General features: G+C 44.3%; 1 protein-coding gene across 1 annotated transcript in view; it reads left to right on the plus strand.

Annotated features, from left to right (window-relative positions):
* Positions 1-19,117, plus strand: part of LOC139227543 (A disintegrin and metalloproteinase with thrombospondin motifs 19-like) — a 768,564-nt gene that overhangs the window by 353,028 nt on the left and 396,419 nt on the right. Inside the window, exon 10 of the mRNA XM_070858408.1 lies at positions 13,952-14,102. Within this exon, the coding sequence (XP_070714509.1) occupies positions 13,952-14,102 (151 nt within the window). The remainder of the gene's footprint in view (positions 1-13,951; positions 14,103-19,117) is intronic.

Consider the following 19,117-nt stretch of genomic DNA (forward strand, 5'->3'; position numbering starts at 1 on the left):
AGGGGTGGAGCCACTAAATACCCCTTACATGGCAAAAGAGATGGGAGGACCAGGGCCTAGACTCCATGAAGTTGAATTTCAATTTTGGCAGGGGTGAAAAACACGTGATGAGTGGCTTGGCTGTCCATTTTACACCCTGCCTGATTTTTCTTTTGTTGACTTCAATGGATGGGAAAGTTGAGTGGGGTGTCATGGTAGACCAGGTGAGAACAGTCATACTGGCTGCTTCCTTGGGAGAAGTAGGGCTCATCTAGGTTTCTGGACTGAGGGTATGACGAAAGAAGCTGGGATTGTTCCTCTTAGAGCAGAGAAGGTTAAGTGGGGTGTCATGTATATATGCTTGAGATTATTAGCCACCAGGTGGCGCCACTGTCGGAGGTCATTGGGCTGTACGCACGTGTGTGCAGCCCAGGTATAAAAGGCAAGCCATCATGTAATGTAATCACTTTGGGCCCTAATAAAGCAGAGCCAAGTTTGTACCTGTATTAGTTTTTACAGTATTCAGTCTATCAAGTTATTACATACATAACATTTGGCGACGAGGTAACTTAAGACCCTTCGCATGCAAAAATGAGCACAATGGAATTCTGGAGAGATTCGTGGAGGGAGAGGACTGGGCAGATTTTGTAGCTCGCCTGGACCAGTACTTCGTGGCCAACAAAATGGAGGATGCAGTTAGGTGCAGGGCGGTCTTCCTCACGGTTTGCGGTCCGAAAATCTATGGACTCATAAAGAATCTTCTCTCGCCTGCAATCCAATGGGCAAGGACTATGAGGAATTGTGTGCTCTGGTACATGACCATCTCAAACCAGAAGAAGGCATCAACATATCACGATATCGATTCGACACACACGTTCGTTCTGGGGGCCAGGATGTGTCGGAAGTTGTTGCCGACCTAAGACATCTAGCTGGACCGTGTAAGTTCGAAAACGCGTTGGGAGACATGCTGCAGGACCTTTTTCTAAACGGCCTCAACCAGGAGATGATCCTGCGTAAGCTACTGGCAGCAGAGACGCTCCATTTGAGCAAGGCCATCACGATTGCTCAGGCATGCACGACGACGAACAAAAACTTAAAGCAGATATCATCGAAAAATCGAAACTCAGCAAGTACTGTAAACAAGATAGTATCGTCGTTTGACAGAGCTGCATATGGCAGGGCCTACTTGACTGCATATGCGAAACCTGTGGCTGCCCAAAGTCCACCAACAGGAATGAATCCGATTTCACCGGGTTGGCATTGTGGGGGCAATCATCGGCCTCATCAGTGTCGGTTTAAATAGTACATTTTTAAAGGCTTTTTGAGACTGGGGCATCTCCAGCGGATGGGCCCACAACTGAGCAAGCGTGCTGCAACACACCACGTAGAGGATGATGACCAGTATAGTGTGGATCCGTATATGCAATCCGAGATACCAGAGGAGGAAGTGTATGGACTGTATTCATTCCGAACAAAGAGCCAACCGATAATGATTATATGTGAAGCTTAACGGTGTGCGGGTACCGATGGAATTGGACACGGGTGCAAGTCAATCAATAATGAGCCAGAGAACATTCGACAAGCTGTGGGATATTAAGGCTGTGAGGCCGAAGCTGAGTCCAGTCAATGCCAAGTTGCGTACGTACACTAAAGAACTCAATGGTGAGTGGCAGTGCAGTAATCAAGGTGTCGTATGATGGTGCGGTTTATGATTTGCCACTATGGATTGTTCCAGGCAATGGTCCAATGCTGTTCGGCAGGAATTGGCTAGAAAAAATCAAATGGAATTGGAACGATATCAAAGCGTTGTCGTCGGAGAATGATACTTCATGTGCTCAAGTGCTGAGCAAGTTCCCCTTGCTGTTTGAACCAGGCATCGGCAATTTCACAGGAGCCAAGGTGCAGATCCACGTGGACTCGGATGCAAGACCCGTCCATCATAAAGCTCGGGCGGTTCCGTACATGATGAGGGAGAAGGTCGAAATTGAACTGGACAGACTCCAACGGGAAGGGGTCTTATCACCGGTTGAATTTTAATGAATGGGCCAGCCCTATTGTTCCTGTGTTGAAGAGTGATGGCACTGTGGAGGATTTGTAGAGACTACAAGGTTACGATCAACTGAGTTTCGAAACAGGATCAATACTCGTTACCGAAGGCTGATGACCTGTTTGCAATGCTAGCCGGGGGGAAGTTGTTCACTAAACTGGATCTGACATCAGCCTACATGACACAGGAGCTGGTCGAGACGTCGAAGAAACTTACGTGCATCAACACTCATAAAGGATTGTTTATCTACAACAGGTGTCCTTTCGGAATTCGCTCGGCTGCAGCCATATTTCAGAGGAACATGGAGAGTGTACTAAAGTCCGTCCCTAGAACCGTCGTGTTCCAAGATGACATCCTGGTCACAGGTCGTGACACCACCAAACATCTGAACAACCCTGGAAGAGGTTCTGCATCTTCTGGACAAAGTGGGACTCAGACTGAAACATTCGAAATGCATCTAATGGCACCAGAACTCGAATTCCTGGGGAGGAAAATTGCTGCTGACAGCATCAGGCCTACGGACTCAAAAACCAAGGCCATCAGAAATGCACCCAAGTCTCAGAATGCGATGGAGCTGCATTCGTTCCTTGGTCTACTCAACTACTTCGGTAATTTCCTACCTAGAATGAGCACTTCATTAGAGCCACTGCACATGCTGCTAAGAAAAGGTGACAACTGGGTTTCGGGTGCGTCTCAAGATAGAGCTTTTGAGAAAGCTACTTATCTGCTTTGCTCTAACAAGCTGCTGGTACATTATGATCCATGTAAGCATCTAGTATTGGCCTGTGATGCTTCGTCATATGGAGTTGGTTGCGTGCTCCAACAAGCTAATGAGTCGGGTAAACTACAACCTGTTGTGTATGCTTCTAAAAGTTTGTCAAAAGCGGAAAGAGCCAACAGCATGGTAGAAAAAGAAGCATTAGCCTGTGTGTATGGGGTTTAAAAGATGCATCAGTACCTATTTGGTCTTCGGTTTGAACTGGAAACAGATCACAAGTCACTCATTTCATTGTTTTCGGAAAACAAAGGTATCAACACCAATGCATCGTCCCACATCCAGACGTGGGCGCTGACATTAACCGCCTATGATTATGTCATTCGCCATAGACCTGGCACCAAGAATTGTGCCGTTGCACTGAGCCGTCTGCCGTTGCCCACACTGGAGGTGGAGACACCACAACCTGCAGACCTACTGTTAGTTATGGATGCTTTTGAAAGTGAAGGAACCCCTGTCACGGCTCAACAAGTTAAGACCTGGACCAGCCAGGACCTGATATTATCAGTTGTGAAACATTGTGGTGATTGGTCTGCCATACCCAAGCAAATGGGTGATAATAGCAAACCTTACAAACGTCGCAAAGACAAACTATCCATTTGTTCAGATTGTTTACTGTGGGGTAATCGTATTGTTATGCCTAAGAAAGGCAGAGAGAAATTTGTACATCATCTACATAGCACTCATCCCGGTATTGTCATGATGAAAGCCATTGCCAGGTCTCATGTATGGTGGCCTGGAATTGACTCTGATCTGGAATCATGTGTGCATCAGTGCAACACTTGCATGCAGCTAAGTCAAGCACCAGCGGATGGTCATTGCCATCTAAACCATGGTCCAGGATCCACATTGACTTTGCAGGACCCTTCCTGGGAAAGATGTTTTTAGTTGTGCTGGATGCATGTTCCAAGTGGATAGAGTGTATAATCATGTCATCCAGTACATCCACAGCTAACCATTGACAGTCTTCGTGTCATATTTGCCACTCATGGTCTGCCCGACATCGTTGTAAGCGACAACGGACCTTGCTTCACCAGTTTGGAGTTTCAAGAGTTCATGAAGCTCAATGGTATCAAACATGTGAGGTCAGCATTATTCAAACCCACATCTAATGGTCAAGCAGAGTGTGCTGTCCAAACCATCAAGCAGAGTATGAAACATGTAACTCAAGGTTCACTGCAGACTCGCTTGTCACGCATATTGCTTAGTTATAGGACAAGACCCTACACGCTTACCGGGGTCCCCCCTATTGAACTATTGATGAAGAGAGGTCTCAAGACCAAGCTCTCTCTTGTCCACCCTGACTTGAACGATCATTTTGAATACAGACGTCAAAGTCAGCAGTGGTATCATGAGGCGCTGCTGTGTCACGCAACATTTCTGTTAACAATCCTGTGTATGTACTAAATTATGGTCAAGGTCCCAAGTGGATCGCCGGTACCGTTACAGACAAGGAGGGTAACAGAGTGTTTATCGTCAAGCTGAAGAATGGGCAAACATGCAGGAAACATGTTGATCAGATAAAGCTGCGGCACATGGATGAACCAGAACAGTCTGAGGAAGACACAATCAGTGACCAACCAAACTATCCTCAGTCATCAGAAGACTCCGCTGTCATCAATGAATCTGGACTTTCAATCCCTGACATGGTCATTGCCATTCCCATCAGATCAGCTACCCAGCCCCCAGTCATAACAGACTCAGAACGCTCGCCCAAGGCTGGAGTTGAACTGGGACAATCAACTCGAGAGCAGAAAGCCCCGGACCATCTCAATTTGTAAAAAGACTGTTACTAATATCTTAAAGGGGGATATACAAATGTTATGTATGTAATAACTCGATAGACTGAATACTGTACACTAACACAGGTACAAACCTGGCTCTGCTTTATTAGGGCCCAAAGTGATTACATTACATGATGGCTTGCCTTTTATACTTGGGCTGCACACACGTGCGTCCAGCCCAATGACCTCCGACAGTGGTGCCACCTGGTGGCAAGTAACTCCAAGCATACATACATGATACCTTATCCCCTTATCGTTTAAGAAACTGTCTATTTCTGTCTTAAATTTATTCAATGTCCCAGCTTCCACAGCTCTCTGAGGCAGCAAATTCCACAGATTTACAATCCTCAGAGAAGAAATTTCTCCTCATCTCTGTTTTAAATGGCGGCCCCTTATTCTGAGATCATAGTTCGAGTCTCCCCCATCAGTGGAAACATCCTCTCTGCATCCACCTTGTCAAGCTCCCTCATAATGATCTTAGATCTTACAATTTAAGTGATGAAGTGGTGCATCAATAAAAATATGACTTACTCTGATGACCCTGCAATGGTCATTGAACCTTTTGCGACACCGCTTGTGGGCTCTCATGATTTCATCCACTGAGGAACCGTCCATGGACACGCTGCTCCATAGACACCTTTGAACAGCTCAGAGGAGTTTACTTCCACCCCTCCTATTTAAATCCCCCAATCTACTCAGCTGTGATGAGGGCCTCGTTCGCTTCATAACTAAATTTCTTGGCTCTCTGCCTGTTGAAGTCTCCTTGCATCGTGGCTGCTATGTGAAAAATAGCTGATTCAGCCCTGGATGTACTGCGCGTGCGCACCTAACAGCTGACCAGAATTACGGGAAAAAGAAAAAAATTGGGGGGAAAAAAATCATGAAAAAAAATTTGCGCATGCGCAGATCTATTTAAAAAAAATATTGTTAGATTTGGCTCCAGCGCACAAATGCTGTTGTGCAACGCTCATTTACCGCTATCGCTATTGCTGGTCACCGGTTGGCAAATTTTGTGAGTTCCAGCGATAGCGGTATCCTGGCGATAAAAAAAACCGCCATGATTATCGCCAAAAAAACGCCGATATATTGCAAATACCCGAATTTCTAGCCCTTAATCCTCAGGAAAGCTCAATCCTATTTGTTGCCAGTAACATCTTCAGTGTCATGGAAAACCTACAACTAACCAGTAATGGATTGCTGTTGACTTGCTGCCTCATGAACTTGGTTGATTTTTTTGATAAGGTCACAAAGTTGTTGGATGATGGTCGCCCTTTAGATGTTATGCATTTTGATTACCAAAAAAATATTATTTATAAAAGTGCTGCCCAGAGGCTGTTATGGAAAGTTCTTTCCTGTGAGATTGGCACGCAGATTTTAAATTGGAATGTGTATTGGTTACGTTCACATCAGCTGTGTCTATTAATGGTAATAGTTCTGCAAATTCAGTCACTAGTAGAAAGTCGCAAGGATCGATGTTAGAACTGTTGCTCTTCATTGTCATTATGAATGATTTAAATGAAGGCACTGAGGGAACTATTCATAAGTTTGCTGATGACCCCTAAAGATCTGGGCAGGAGCTGGGACTTTGAATGAAAAAAACAGACTGCAGGCTAATCTAGATACATTAGGGCAGATGTTCTTCACTATGGATAAATACAATGTGGACCAGGGTTCTTCTCTAAGTTATGCAGGGTTACTCACTTAAGAGTGCAGAGCAGGAAAGGGATCTGTCAGTCATAGTTCAGAAAACATTGAAGCTCCTATGTCGTGAGCCTGGTAGGGAAATGAATAGGATGTTAAGATGTATAGCTAGGACAGTTAAATATGAACCTAAAACATGATATTTGCTTCATAGAAGGCCTTTTGTATATCTGAACCTAGAATACTGAGCCCAGTTTTGGTTCTCTTTCACATGGTGGAGGTTATCAAGTTCTAAGTAAAGTCCAGAGGAGGGCCACCAGAATGATACAGTCTTAGGCCTTTAATTCTTGGTGAATAAGTCACAAACTGCAAAGACAAGCTTTTTTTTTTAAATCAGCAGACGTTGTAATTAAGGTTGCGTGATTTATCCATGGTTTGTGGAGGATAAAGATGAAACATCTTCCTTTATCCAGTAAAGCTGCTTATCAGAATTGGTAGACCGTTAACGTTAATTATAGCCCAACTCACAAGACCATTCGAGCCAGTACAGATGTTTCTGTTCTTTTTAGTTTTTTGTCCATTGTGTTTTTGCCACATAAAGATCAGATGTAACTTGCTATGTGAATAATATTGTCTTCACAATAAAAATGGAGTTCATAAAATTTTGCCAATAGACCGTAGCAGTTTGATTAATAGTTCCAAGCTTGAAGTAACTGTGCTGTTTTAAGTATCAGTCTTTGCTCCAACTGATATATACCAATTTTAATCAGGTTACAGACTGGGATAAAGAATATTTAAATACTTGAATATGTATGAGTTGTGTAGGTGTGACCTGTAATAGTGTTGAAGATATATTTTGGCAATGCTGAGAGTTTGGATGTTGATAACAGCTACAAGCTAGTTTATCTTGCGTTAAACCAAAATAATTATTTTGAATTATTAGAATTTTTATTGTTTTAAAGAGCAGATGATAGAGAAAAATGAGATTCATGATTTAAATAAGTTTGTGGTCAAGCTCACAGTTAAATTTCACTTAAATGCCGTATCTAGCAATTTTAATATTCTCGGTCAGATCAACCCTGAAGTAAGGCAGAATAGGCTAGCACTAATGGTGGTTGGTGTGTGGTCTAATTGCTCTTGACATTACACAAATTACTCAATGGTCCATAAAAAGTCAATTCTGTGTTTTAGAGCATTCAATCTCAGAAGATTAGTCAAAATAATTTTGCAGACGACTCATTGACACCCCCCATGGCAAAGTAATTGTGGCCAGAGCATTGGTATGTGAATAGAAACATTTGTTTAATTGACTCATCCATCGACTCGACAGGAGACTCCATCAGGCAATTCGATTAGAGCAAAAAAGAGGCCAATTGGAAAATAAAATGTTGCTGAATCATGCACTTGCTATGCATTGCCCTTTGCTTGCAACTTTTTTTCAAAAAAATAGAATTTCTATAAATGTTCTGCTTTTAAAGACTGGAAATAAAAACAAGGTTTTGGCTGTCAGATTCCCATTCACATTCCTGCCACTACCTTTGAGGATTTTAAAAATGTAGTACAAATGTATGTGATCCTTAAAGAGTTATTGATTATGTTAAAATGAGACAGAATTTGCTGTCAAAATAATGATGAGGTGCAGATCTGCAAGGAGCAAATGCGCGATTAAATGCAAATATGCAAAAGTTACGGTCTGAGTTGCATCTCTCCGCTGTTAGCTTCGCGAAAAAGGCATTTAGCAGTCTGACATTTTTTTTATTCGTTCATGAGATGTGGGCGTAGCTGGCACGTCCAGCATTTATTTCCCATCTCTAATTCCCCTTGAGAAGGTGGTGGTGAGCCGCCGCCTTATCCCACAGTGCTGTTAGGGAGTAGGTTCCAGGATTTTGACCCAGTGACAATGAATGAATGGTAATATATTTCCAAGTCAGGATAGTGTATAACTTGGCGGGAAACTTGGGGATGATGGTGTTCCCATGCGCCTGCTGCCCTTGACCTTCTAGGCATAGAGGTCACTGGTTTGACAGGTTTTGTCAAAGAAACCTTTTGGAGTTGCCAGTCTCATTTGGAATGTACTTGAGCAGACAGCAGTGAGGCATTGGAGAAGGAATATTGCGGTGGGTGGGAAAGGTCAGGTTAAAGGGGGATCCTGCATTGTAGGTGGGGCATCAGATGTGAGGCCATCTGGGGGATGGAGCATTTCTCTGTTCACATTGCTTTCTACTGCTGCCTTGTGGCCCTTTGACCCATCACCAAAAGCTGGCCTCAATCCCTTACCAGATTCTTCCCTCCATCATAATTTCTCGACCCCACCACCCACCACCATCTACCTAGGAACCCGTCACACGACACCCTAAATGAAGATGCCACCCTGACTGGATCCCTCCCTCAGAACCCATCACCCGCCAGCAGAAAATGTGGCATGTGGCCTTCGATGGTCACTACCCCACCGTGGCACATCATGCCACCCACTACCTTTGACCTAAAAGGACAGAAGAAAAGCAGAAAAGAAAAGACAGAAGCAGAAGACTAAACAGGGAGCAACAGGAGAGGAAGAGAAAGAGAAGAGCTGAGAAACAGAGAAAGAAGCAGGAGGGGACAAGAGAGAAGAAACAAGACAAAAATTATAGGTAAAAGACCTAACCTCTGACTGATTATGACCAACATATGTGAAAAAGTGACAGTCGAAGAACCTGACAATAACCTTAACATTGTATCAAAAATAACTAGGTTACTATTGAAAAGAACTTTGATTTTAAAAGCGTGACAAGTAGCTAATCACAATAAAATAGTTAATCAATTTGTTTAATATTTCAAACTAACTGTGCTTTATTAGTGTTTCTATTAGTGTTTCAGTTCTACAATTGATTGATTATTCAAGATTATAGTAAGATCCAGAATGAGGATGGATATGTTTATTCATTTTAGGCGCTGCACCATTTTTACTCAATGGTGCAGTTTTGTACCTGCTTTTTGCCTTAATGTTAGATGTCTGGAAATCTACCCCTATTACTGTTGCTATTATTTCTCTGTCAGCTTAGTGGACAGGATACCCTCGGTCATGGATCTCATTGTGCCCACTTCTAGGCCGTAGCCCTGACACCACTTCTATATTCTAATGATTAGGGGCTCAATTTTCCCCAATTATCTGCGCTGTTTTTTTGGCGTGCACCGTTTTTTTGGAGTAAATTAAAATCTCCAAGTTTCCCCAAAGTTTCTGCACTAGCGTAATTCACTTAGGTCGGATTTTTTTAGGCTACGATTTTTTTTACCTCATTGTGGGAGTAACCTGCCACCCGCACCAATTCTGACGATTTAAGCAAGTTTGTCCAATTCCGATTTACTCCAATTTTTCTGAAGGCGGAGTATGTGACCGCTCTGGAAAAACCTTCTGGGCAGTTAACAAAATCAGCGCAGGTAAGAGAATCAACGCAGAAGATCCAGTTCCACGGTCAGTACAGCAACAGCAGAGAGGGAGAGATAATACAGAGAGGGGGAGGCCTTTCAGCCAGGGTTAAGAGAGGCACCCAGTATCGAAAGGAGGGAGGCCTTTTGGCCAGGATTAGCAGTGGCACTCAGCACCGGCAGGGGAAGGAGGCCTTTCGGCCAGCTCTAGGAGGAGGAGGAGAGAGAGGCCTTTCAGCCAGGGTTAGGAGCGGCACCGGGAGGGGAGGCCTTTCAGCCAGGGTTGGGTGTGGCACCCAACCCGGGAGGTGGGGGAGGCCTTTCGGCCAGGGTTAGGAGCAGCACCGGCTCCGGGAGGACGGGGGGATAGACTTTTGGCATAAACTCTAATAATTTCATGCTGGTAAGCTGCTGCAAGGTGCTTGTGCAGGTTACATAAGAACATAAGAATTAGGAACAGGAGCAGGTCATCTAGCCCCTCGAGCCTACTCCGTCATTCAACAAGATCATGGCTGATCTGGCCGTGGACTCAGCTCCACTTACCCGCCCGCTCCCCGTAACCCTTAATTCCCTTATTGATTAAAAATCTATCTATTTGTGATTTGAATACATTCAATGAGCAAGCCTCAACTGCTTGCTTGGGCAGAGAATTCCACAGATTCACAACCCTCTGGGAGAAGAAATTCCTTCTCAACTCGGTTTTAAATTGGCTCCCCCGTATTTTGAGGCTGTGCCCCCTAGTTCTAGTCTCCCCGACCAGTGGAAACAACCTCTCTGCCTCTATCTTGTCTATCCCTTTCATTATTTTAAATGTTTCTATAAGATCACCCCTCATCCTTCTGAACTCCAACGAGTAAAGACCCAGTCTGCTCAATCTATCATCATAAGGTAACCCTCTCATCTCCAGAATCAGCCTAGTGAATCGTCTCTGTACCCTTTCCAAAGCTAGTATATCCTTCCTTAAGTAAGGTGACCAAAACTGCACGCAGTACTCCAGGTGCGACCTCACCAATACCCTATACAGTTGCAGCAGGACCTCCCTGCTTTTGTACTCCATCCCTCTCGCAATGAAGGCCAACATTCCATTCGCCTTCCTGATTACCTGCTGCACCTGCAAACTAACTTTTTGGGATTCATGCACAAGGACCCCCAGGTCCCTCTGCACCGCAGCATGTTGTAATTTCTCCCCATTCAAATAATATTCCCTTTTGCTGTGAGCGGGCCAGGATGTCTTGTATGTTTCACTTTCTAGCCTCAGCCCGCAGTCTGCCCCTCGTTTCCTGACAATCCGATCTTTTTAGCGCAGATCTTAGGCTCCACCCCCAAAGCTAAAGGACAAGCTACGCGGTGCCAAAATCAATAATTCAAACGATGAAAGTTAGATTTTTTTTGGTGTCGTTGGGCCCAAAAAAACCGGGCGTAACTCTTCAAGTACGCCAAAAAATGGCATTGGGGAAAATTAAGCCCTAGATCTGGGCAATCCAAAATACTGCTTCTATCAACTCAATCAAGAACTAACCTTATTCACTTGCTAAATGAGTGAGGTTCAATCCATAGCCTAAATGGGGTTTGAAGTCCACTTTCAGGAAAACATTAGAACTACATAGAGAAATGTAAGGCCACACAGATTGCAATAACTGTTTTGCAGAAATTATGTTGACAATGTTTAATTTGATTTAATGAGGGGTCTTAATATCATAAGGTCATCCAGTATTTTAAAAATGGCTGTAGAAAAAATATTCTGTAAAAAAAATGTTCGAGTTAATGGTCAGAATTGCCCTCTGAAGGGGCAATTCAAATCCAACCTTTTTTCATATTCCCCACCAATTAAATTTATAGCTTTTTGATAACAATCTCCATTTGAAGTATCTATATCTATAACAGTGCTAAGTAGGATCTACCTCAAATACAGAATTCACCTGAGCCTAGAAAGTCGATTAAGCCCGAAAACGGGCGGTGCCGTCACGGGCCAAGATTAACAGCCGCCCGTAGAAAGAGCGCAGACAGCACCATTATTTTGGTGCTTCCTGCTGATTTAAGTGAGTGCAACATGCCCTTTCAGGTGATAAGTTCAGCAGGAGACCGAAGGTCAGGTCTAATCTATCTGTGCGCGTTATCAGGATATCGCGATTTATTAAGGTGAAGTGCAATGTTTCCCGTTGTTTTGTAGGTTGACAGAGAGGCTATGCTAGATAAATCAAAGCTTAAAAATACACTTATCTGACATATTTTAAAGAATGCAACCAATATTTATACTCCCGGGAATATAAATAAAAGCATCCTATTCTTCTTATACACATACATAGTGAATAAGCTTTGTTATTAGAGAGACTTTTCACTGTAAGTCTTTTTAGGAGTACATCTCTCCAGAAAGTATCCGGATAAGCATTTTGAAAGGGCAATGGTGTTCTGGAATTGGGAGATTTGTTTGCAGTACTGGATGTCAGAGCCGCATCGGTTATCCATGATTCCTCCCTCAATAGACCGAGATGTGAAAAGTTTACTGGATACCCTGAACAGTGAATATCGATATGAGTAAATGCAGATATACAAATTCCTTCAGAAATAGGAAAATGTTGTTAAGTCTCCTTTAATTGAAAATTTAATAAGCACACACCTATTACTTCAGAGGAACAGGATGCCTATTCAATACGGATGTTTGTAACAATAACAGTAAACATGAGTTCATAGATGTTTCAATGAAGGACCCGATGTTCCAGTCCTGAACTCCAATTGAGGGGGTGGAAGATGCCTGTGGGTGGATTGTTTTAACATGTGGTGACCGTTGCACATCAGCCCCCACACGGGCTTGACAGAGCTCGGCCTTTATCCAGTGGCAAGGGTTAACCAGGACGACTGGAGACCTGCTCTGCTGTACAAACCGAGTGCACACACATATCGCCATGTGGGCAGGTTCGTGCTGACCCTGGGCCCTCGGCTCTTCTGAACCTTTATTCGCCGCACCTCCGCTACAATCTGGTGTACAAGTTACACAACTGACCAACAGTAATGGATCAGGCCTTTAGATGCAGTACAGGAGCCGCCGGACTATTTGTAACCGGATGTCATTCTGTACATATTATGTGCCAAAAGTCCGGTTGAGTGCTGGTATGTAATGTCTATAGAACTGGCATTCAATCTGCTGATGTGTTTGTGCAGCAATGACCATGTGCCATTTTACTGGATTGGACAGACTCTGCAGAACTTTGGTGGAGTTCTATAGACCCCCGCCGCTTTTTCCCGTGTCTACGCATTTCAATGGCTGCATGCATGGGCGGGCTTTGGAGATGTGAGAAAAGGAGCGGCAACATCCACAATCGCTCAGCATGTGTAAATCTGGCATTGCACGCTGATTGACATCACACTTTTCTGCCGAATATGGCGATCAAGGCATTCTGTGCCAAAGTGGGCGGAAGCGAGGCAGCCGCCATTTGTTTTCCAAAACCAGCCTTAATGGCCAGCATTAAATTTCTAAGTGCAATCATGTGGCATACATTTTGGTGGTATTGTATTAAAGTTCTGAAGGTTATGAAAGGAATTGACAAAGCTGACATATGCAAATTATTTACTGTGGCAAAAGATTCAAATGCCAGAGGATATTTGTCAAAAATAAACAAACTAGGAGTAAGGAAAGAAATCGGGTAAACCCTTTTTACACAGAGGGTAACAGACATGTAGAATAAGTTATCAGGCAAGGCTATTAAAATGGGTAATATAAATAGGTTCAAGAGGCAATTGAATGTGTTTCTAGAGAGAGAAGGAATTGAGGAATAGGATGAAAAGACAGGTAAGTAGGGTTGAAGGACAGGCATATTGGGCATAATGGCCTTTTCATATTCCTAAAAGTGTATACGTTCTTATGTTAGAATCACAACAATTAATCAGTTCTTATTCATTCTGTAAGTGCATTTCACTCACACCATTTTTAAAAGCTTTTGTTTCCCTTAATTATTATAAGGTTCGGCAAATTGAATCATGCTGACTTAAATGTTTTACAGGGTAACTTGACTGCTCCTGGGCTCTCACTTGTGAGCTATGTTCGAAGGGAGTGGTGGTCTGAAAATGGACAAGAGCACCGTAGAGCCAATTCTCCAAACCACGCTCCCCTCACGCACAGCTGCTCAATGGAAGCCCGGGATCTGTGAATTTATCTTTACATTTCATTCATGTTTCGGTGCTGTTTGGTCCAAGTGTTGTAAAATCATAAAGTTGAAATCAGAACACTCCTGCTGCAAATTTCTTTACATTTAAAAAAACTGGAACAGAACAAAATGAACAGCATCTTTTTGTTATAACTTACGAATTTACATGTATTGGCAGGTCAAAGGTCAGTAATTGTTTACTGCACACAGATCCTCAGAGCCTCAATTCAGTGATGTTGTCATCCAAGTTGCCAGGGATGATCTACACAGCAGATGAACAGTGTCAGATCCTGTTTGGTCCTACAGCTTCATTCTGCAAGGAGATGCAGGTAATTTTTGTTTTGTTATATAAGTACAAAGTCCTGGTATATGTCCACTATACTGTATCACATCCATTGTTTTATGCAGTGCATGAACTCAGCACTGTTTGAGTCCCTGAGTTATATGTTTTAAGTTGTTATACTTCATTTTTTATATTGTTATGCAGCAGATTATAAGACGATATAAGCAGTGGGCCGATAGATAGCAAATGTAGTTCAGTGTGAAGAAATGTAAAGTCCATTCTGGGAAAAAGAATCATAAAATGAAATGTGTCCTAAATGCTAAGATTCTTAACAGAATGAGGAATCGACAGAATGAGAGATGTAGATATTATGGGTTAATTTTTACTTGTGGTGGGAATCGGGGGTGAACCTGCACTTCCACCCCACCTCCTGGAATGTGAGAGGCCACATTAGTATTTCAAAGTGCTGAGTCCTGCCCACATCTGGTGGAAATGGTGTAGAGGTGGGTGAGCGGGAATTGAAAATCGGGAGGGGGGTCAGGCTGCCTCCACGACCCAAGAGGACTGTCTTTAGCAAGGTAAGTGAGGAAAGGGAGGGTCAAGAACAATTGCGGTCGGGGTGGGGAGGAATCTCAGGGAAGGGGAGATCCAAGATACTTGGGTCACAAGGCATCCACATGAAGGTAATATTTTCCAATTTACCTTGGTCTCTTCTGGGCACTCTGTGAATTCCTGCCATGGTTGAGGTGTCAGGGTTGGCCCTGTGCGAGCCTCCCAAATGTGGAAGTTAAAATGCCATCACGGTGCCGATGACAGCATTAGGACGCGGTTTTCCAAGATAAAATAGGTCCCACCTGCTGGGAGCGGGCAGCCATCCTCTGCCTGTTCTCAGGTAAGTTGCATTGGTGCGGGTGGAAACCGCTTTGGGAACATGAACCCCCGGCCCTGCATCATAACCATTCTCACCAAGCAGTTGGGGATGAGAGGGTGTGCATTAAAATCTACGGTACAGAATTACATTTTGCCTATTGAGCTGCCAACCAGTGGAATGCACTGCCATTTGCCCAATAGTGCTAAGGGGAGGCTGGACTTTATTAACATACACCTGATGAGCTGCAGGTGGAAAGCGGGCACTGGCTGTATAACAGCTCCGGGCTTGTGCAATATCGGACGGCCTGGAGCATCACGTGAACCATCGCTCCCTTCCCAATACACCGACAGTCTCACAATCCTTATCACCATCGTCCTTATTACCACCATCTGATGCCTTCCTTCAGTTGAGCTTTATGGCCTCACTGCACATATTAATATCAACACCAAATTCAGAATGGTACTTACCATTTCCTGGTGTATGCCCCTCAGCTTTCCTCTGCAGTCTAGGCCCTTGTAATAAGCATCTGAGTGTTCTGCAGCAGAGCTAGTATGTGATTCATCCTCTGGCAAGCTGGCACCTGTGGCATCCTATCCCCCTGTCCTAGTTTCTGCACACTTATTGGTGGTGATTCATCACATGAAGACCCGTCCTCGAGACTAGCCTCTAAAGTATACATGGTGCCAGTCTCTGAGATAATGGTTGCCAGCATCAGCTCAAATGACACTGCATCTTTAGAAAGACTGGCCTCCTCTGAAGTGAACTGTTGTGCAGTGATTGTAGGGGCATGAACGGAACTGGGGTAAAGGGAGTATTTTGAGTAGTGAGGCTGCAGGTGTGAGGATACATGACTTAGAGATGTGGACATGATACAGCGGACATCTCAAAGCGCTGGAGAATTACCACCAACGCTGCCTCCGCAAAATCCTGCAAATCCACTAGGAGGATAGACGCATCAACCTCAGTGTTCTCGATCAGGCCAATATCCCCAGCATCGAAGCACTGACCACGCTCGACCAGCTCCGTTGGGCGGGCCACATCGTTCGCATGCTCGACATGAGACTCCCTAAACAAGCACTCTTTTTGGAACTCCTACATGGCAAGCGAGCCCCAGGTGGGCAGAGGAAATGTTTTAAGGATACCCTCAAAGTCTCCTTGATAAAGTGCAACAGTCCCACTGGCACCTGGGAATCCCTGGCCCAAGACTGCCCAAAATGGGAGAAGAGCGCTGAGCACCTCGAGTATCGTCGCCGAGAGCAAGCAGAAATCAAGCGCACTCAGCGGAAGGATCGTGCGGCACCCCACCCACCCTTTCCTTCAACCATTGTCTGCCCCACCTGTGACAGAGACTGTAATTCTCACATTGGACTGTACAGCCACCTGAGAAATCACTTTTAGAGTGGAAGCAATTCTTCCTCGATTTCAACGGACTGCCTATGATAATGATGGTGGTGTGAGGAGCGAGGTAGAATTATTACCTTGACAGCTCTAGTAAGGTAATTGAACTTCTTTTGGCATTGTAGCCATGGCTCCTGGCATAAACCACCCCAGTGTCCTCTTCCCACTGTCGGTGGAGGAGTTGCCTGGAGGGATTTTTAATTCCTGGGGGAGACAGGATCTCCCTGGTCTTGTCCACTGCCTGGACAAGGTCTCCAGCACTGCATCAGTTCTCTCTGGACCTCGTGCAGCCATTCCTCCATTTGCAAAGTTTCCCTGCTGTCTGCAACCAGAGTGCACTCCCCCTTAAGAGGTACCGGCTGCCTTTAAGTGGTTTCAGTGAAGTCCAATTTCCCGCATCCCTAAACTGGCGCACAGGTAATGCACAGTGCAGGTAGTGCTGGCTGCAAGCCTGGCTCGTGACAATGTGCTGCCAGCACCAATTTCACGTGGACCCTGTGATCTGCCTGCCCGCTTTTAGGTATGACCGAATTTCTAGCCCACTGATCCTGTATATTAATGAGGATCTAATGATGATTTTCTTTCACTGAGTAATTTACATTAGTCCCAGAAATAGCTAGGTTATATCAACACAAAACACAACCAAAGAATAGCAAATTGCAGTGAAACTATAAATCCTTGTAGAAATTGAGGAATTCTGTAAAACTGGAAACTGCATACCAATGGTGCATTTATACTACAACCTTAGTGTTGATGCATAGTAGTATTGGTTTTGCACCAACGTTAACCTTGTGAACTGTAAATCAGATGATATAGCCTGAAATAACTCAGAAGAAAAAACTATCTTTGCCAAGTAGAAATAACTTACATTTATATAGTGTCTTTGACAACCTCAGGATATCCCAAAATAATGCACAGCCAGTGTAGTTTTGAAGTATAGTCACAGTTGTAATGGAGGGAAACATGGCAGCCAAATTGTGCACAGCAAAGTCCCACAATCAATAATGAGATAAATGATCAGGCAATCTGTTTTATTGTTATTGATGAACAAATATTATCCAGGACACTGGAAGAAATCCCCTTCTTCGAAAAATGCCGAAAGATATTTTACATCTACCCGAGAGGACAGACGGAGTGGGGGGATGCCGGGGGGGGGATGAAATTGCCCTTCGCCCAAAACTGGGCGCATCTACCATTTTTTAGGTGCTCTGATCGCCCCAATGCATGGGGCGGACACTGCAGCGATTTTAGCTCTTTGGTTTTTGTTTCCGGTCAGAGCGGTGTTGGTGTCGAGAGAGGGGCGGAAGTGCGAACGGGTTGGAGCAGTCAACGCTCCAAGTCATCAGCGCACTGCTTATGATGTCGTTGTGCAGGCGCATTACAATGTTTCTCCCCTTCAGTTAAAGGGGAGGGCCGCTGTGAACTCTGCAGCCACTTTAGGGCAACCAGGGAGGGTTTCGGCCGGCCCAGTGGCCTGGCACCCAAGAGGGGTGCCTGTTGGTAGCCCGGTCAAACCCGCGGGCATTTCTGGGCCGTCCCGACCAGGCAGTCGGCCGACAATAGAAACTAAAATGGAGTCGCCGGCAGTGTGACCTCCCCTTTAAGGCCGTGCCGCCCAGCCACAAAAGGGTACCGACAGAAAAAGCTGTCGCAGGCACCGACCTGAAGCAGCGCCGCTCCCGCGGGCCAATTCTGCACAGGGCAATTTCCTGCAGGGCAGTTTCCAAAAGGAAGTCGCCACCGGTTGGTAAGGGATTGGCGCATGCACAACGCAGTGGGAAAACAGGTGGGGCGGTCCCGTACATCGCTCCAAAACTAAAAGAGGGCAATGTACAAAATGGCAGCCCCTGTGATTCCTTACCGACCTGTGGTCATGGCCCTTATAGAAAAGGGCAATTTTGACCCCAGGGTCTCAGTTTAACATCTGAACTGAAAGACAACACCTCCGACAGTGCAGCACTCCCTCAGTACTGGATTATGTGCTCAAGTTAAGCTGTGGTACTTGAACTGATGACTTTCTGACTCAGCAAGAGTGTTACCAATTGAGCAAAACTAACACTAATACAGGCAATATGTGAGCAATCGCTTTAAGTTTCACTAATAATGGCAACACACATTATGAAAATATAAAATTGCTCGTTGTATGCGAATTTATAAAATTTGTTTATAAAGAATCCGGCTGTTACTGAAGTTAAAAGGAGAATGTTTTGCATAAAAAATAACCCCAAGCATTTAGATATAAAATTTCAGTATACTAGGTTGAGAGATTTACTAGAATCACTCAGTTGCACATGTATTTTAGCAAAACAAGCATCATAGATAAGGGGATAAGGGATTATGGGGAGCGGGCAGGGAAGTGGAACTGAGTCCATGATCAGATCAGCCATGATCTTATTGAATGGCGGACCAGGCTCGAGGGGCCGTATGGCCTACTCCTGTTCCTATTTCTTAGGCTCTTATATTATAAATTAGAACAGTTAAAGCTCAGTTACTTAAATATTAACAAGGACATGCTTCAGATGAATTAGACTTTGGATTTTAAAAAGCAATTCGGAAGAAATTAAAGGGGCATTTGGGATAAAAAGAAACATGAAAATACTGGAAATCAATAGCCTCTGAAAGAGAAGGCATTTGCCTGAAATATTAACATATCAATACTTTTCAGAAACTGACTGTATTTTGCATTTCTAATATTTCTTGTTTTTTTATTTTAAATCATATATGATCTTTAGAATTCCTGCTTAGCTTGATATAGGCCCAGAAATCCTGGTCGGCTGCTTCCCACGGGCGAT

Source organism: Pristiophorus japonicus, chromosome 1 (assembly GCF_044704955.1).
Source record: "Pristiophorus japonicus isolate sPriJap1 chromosome 1, sPriJap1.hap1, whole genome shotgun sequence".
NCBI classification, from domain to species: Eukaryota; Metazoa; Chordata; class Chondrichthyes; family Pristiophoridae; genus Pristiophorus; species Pristiophorus japonicus.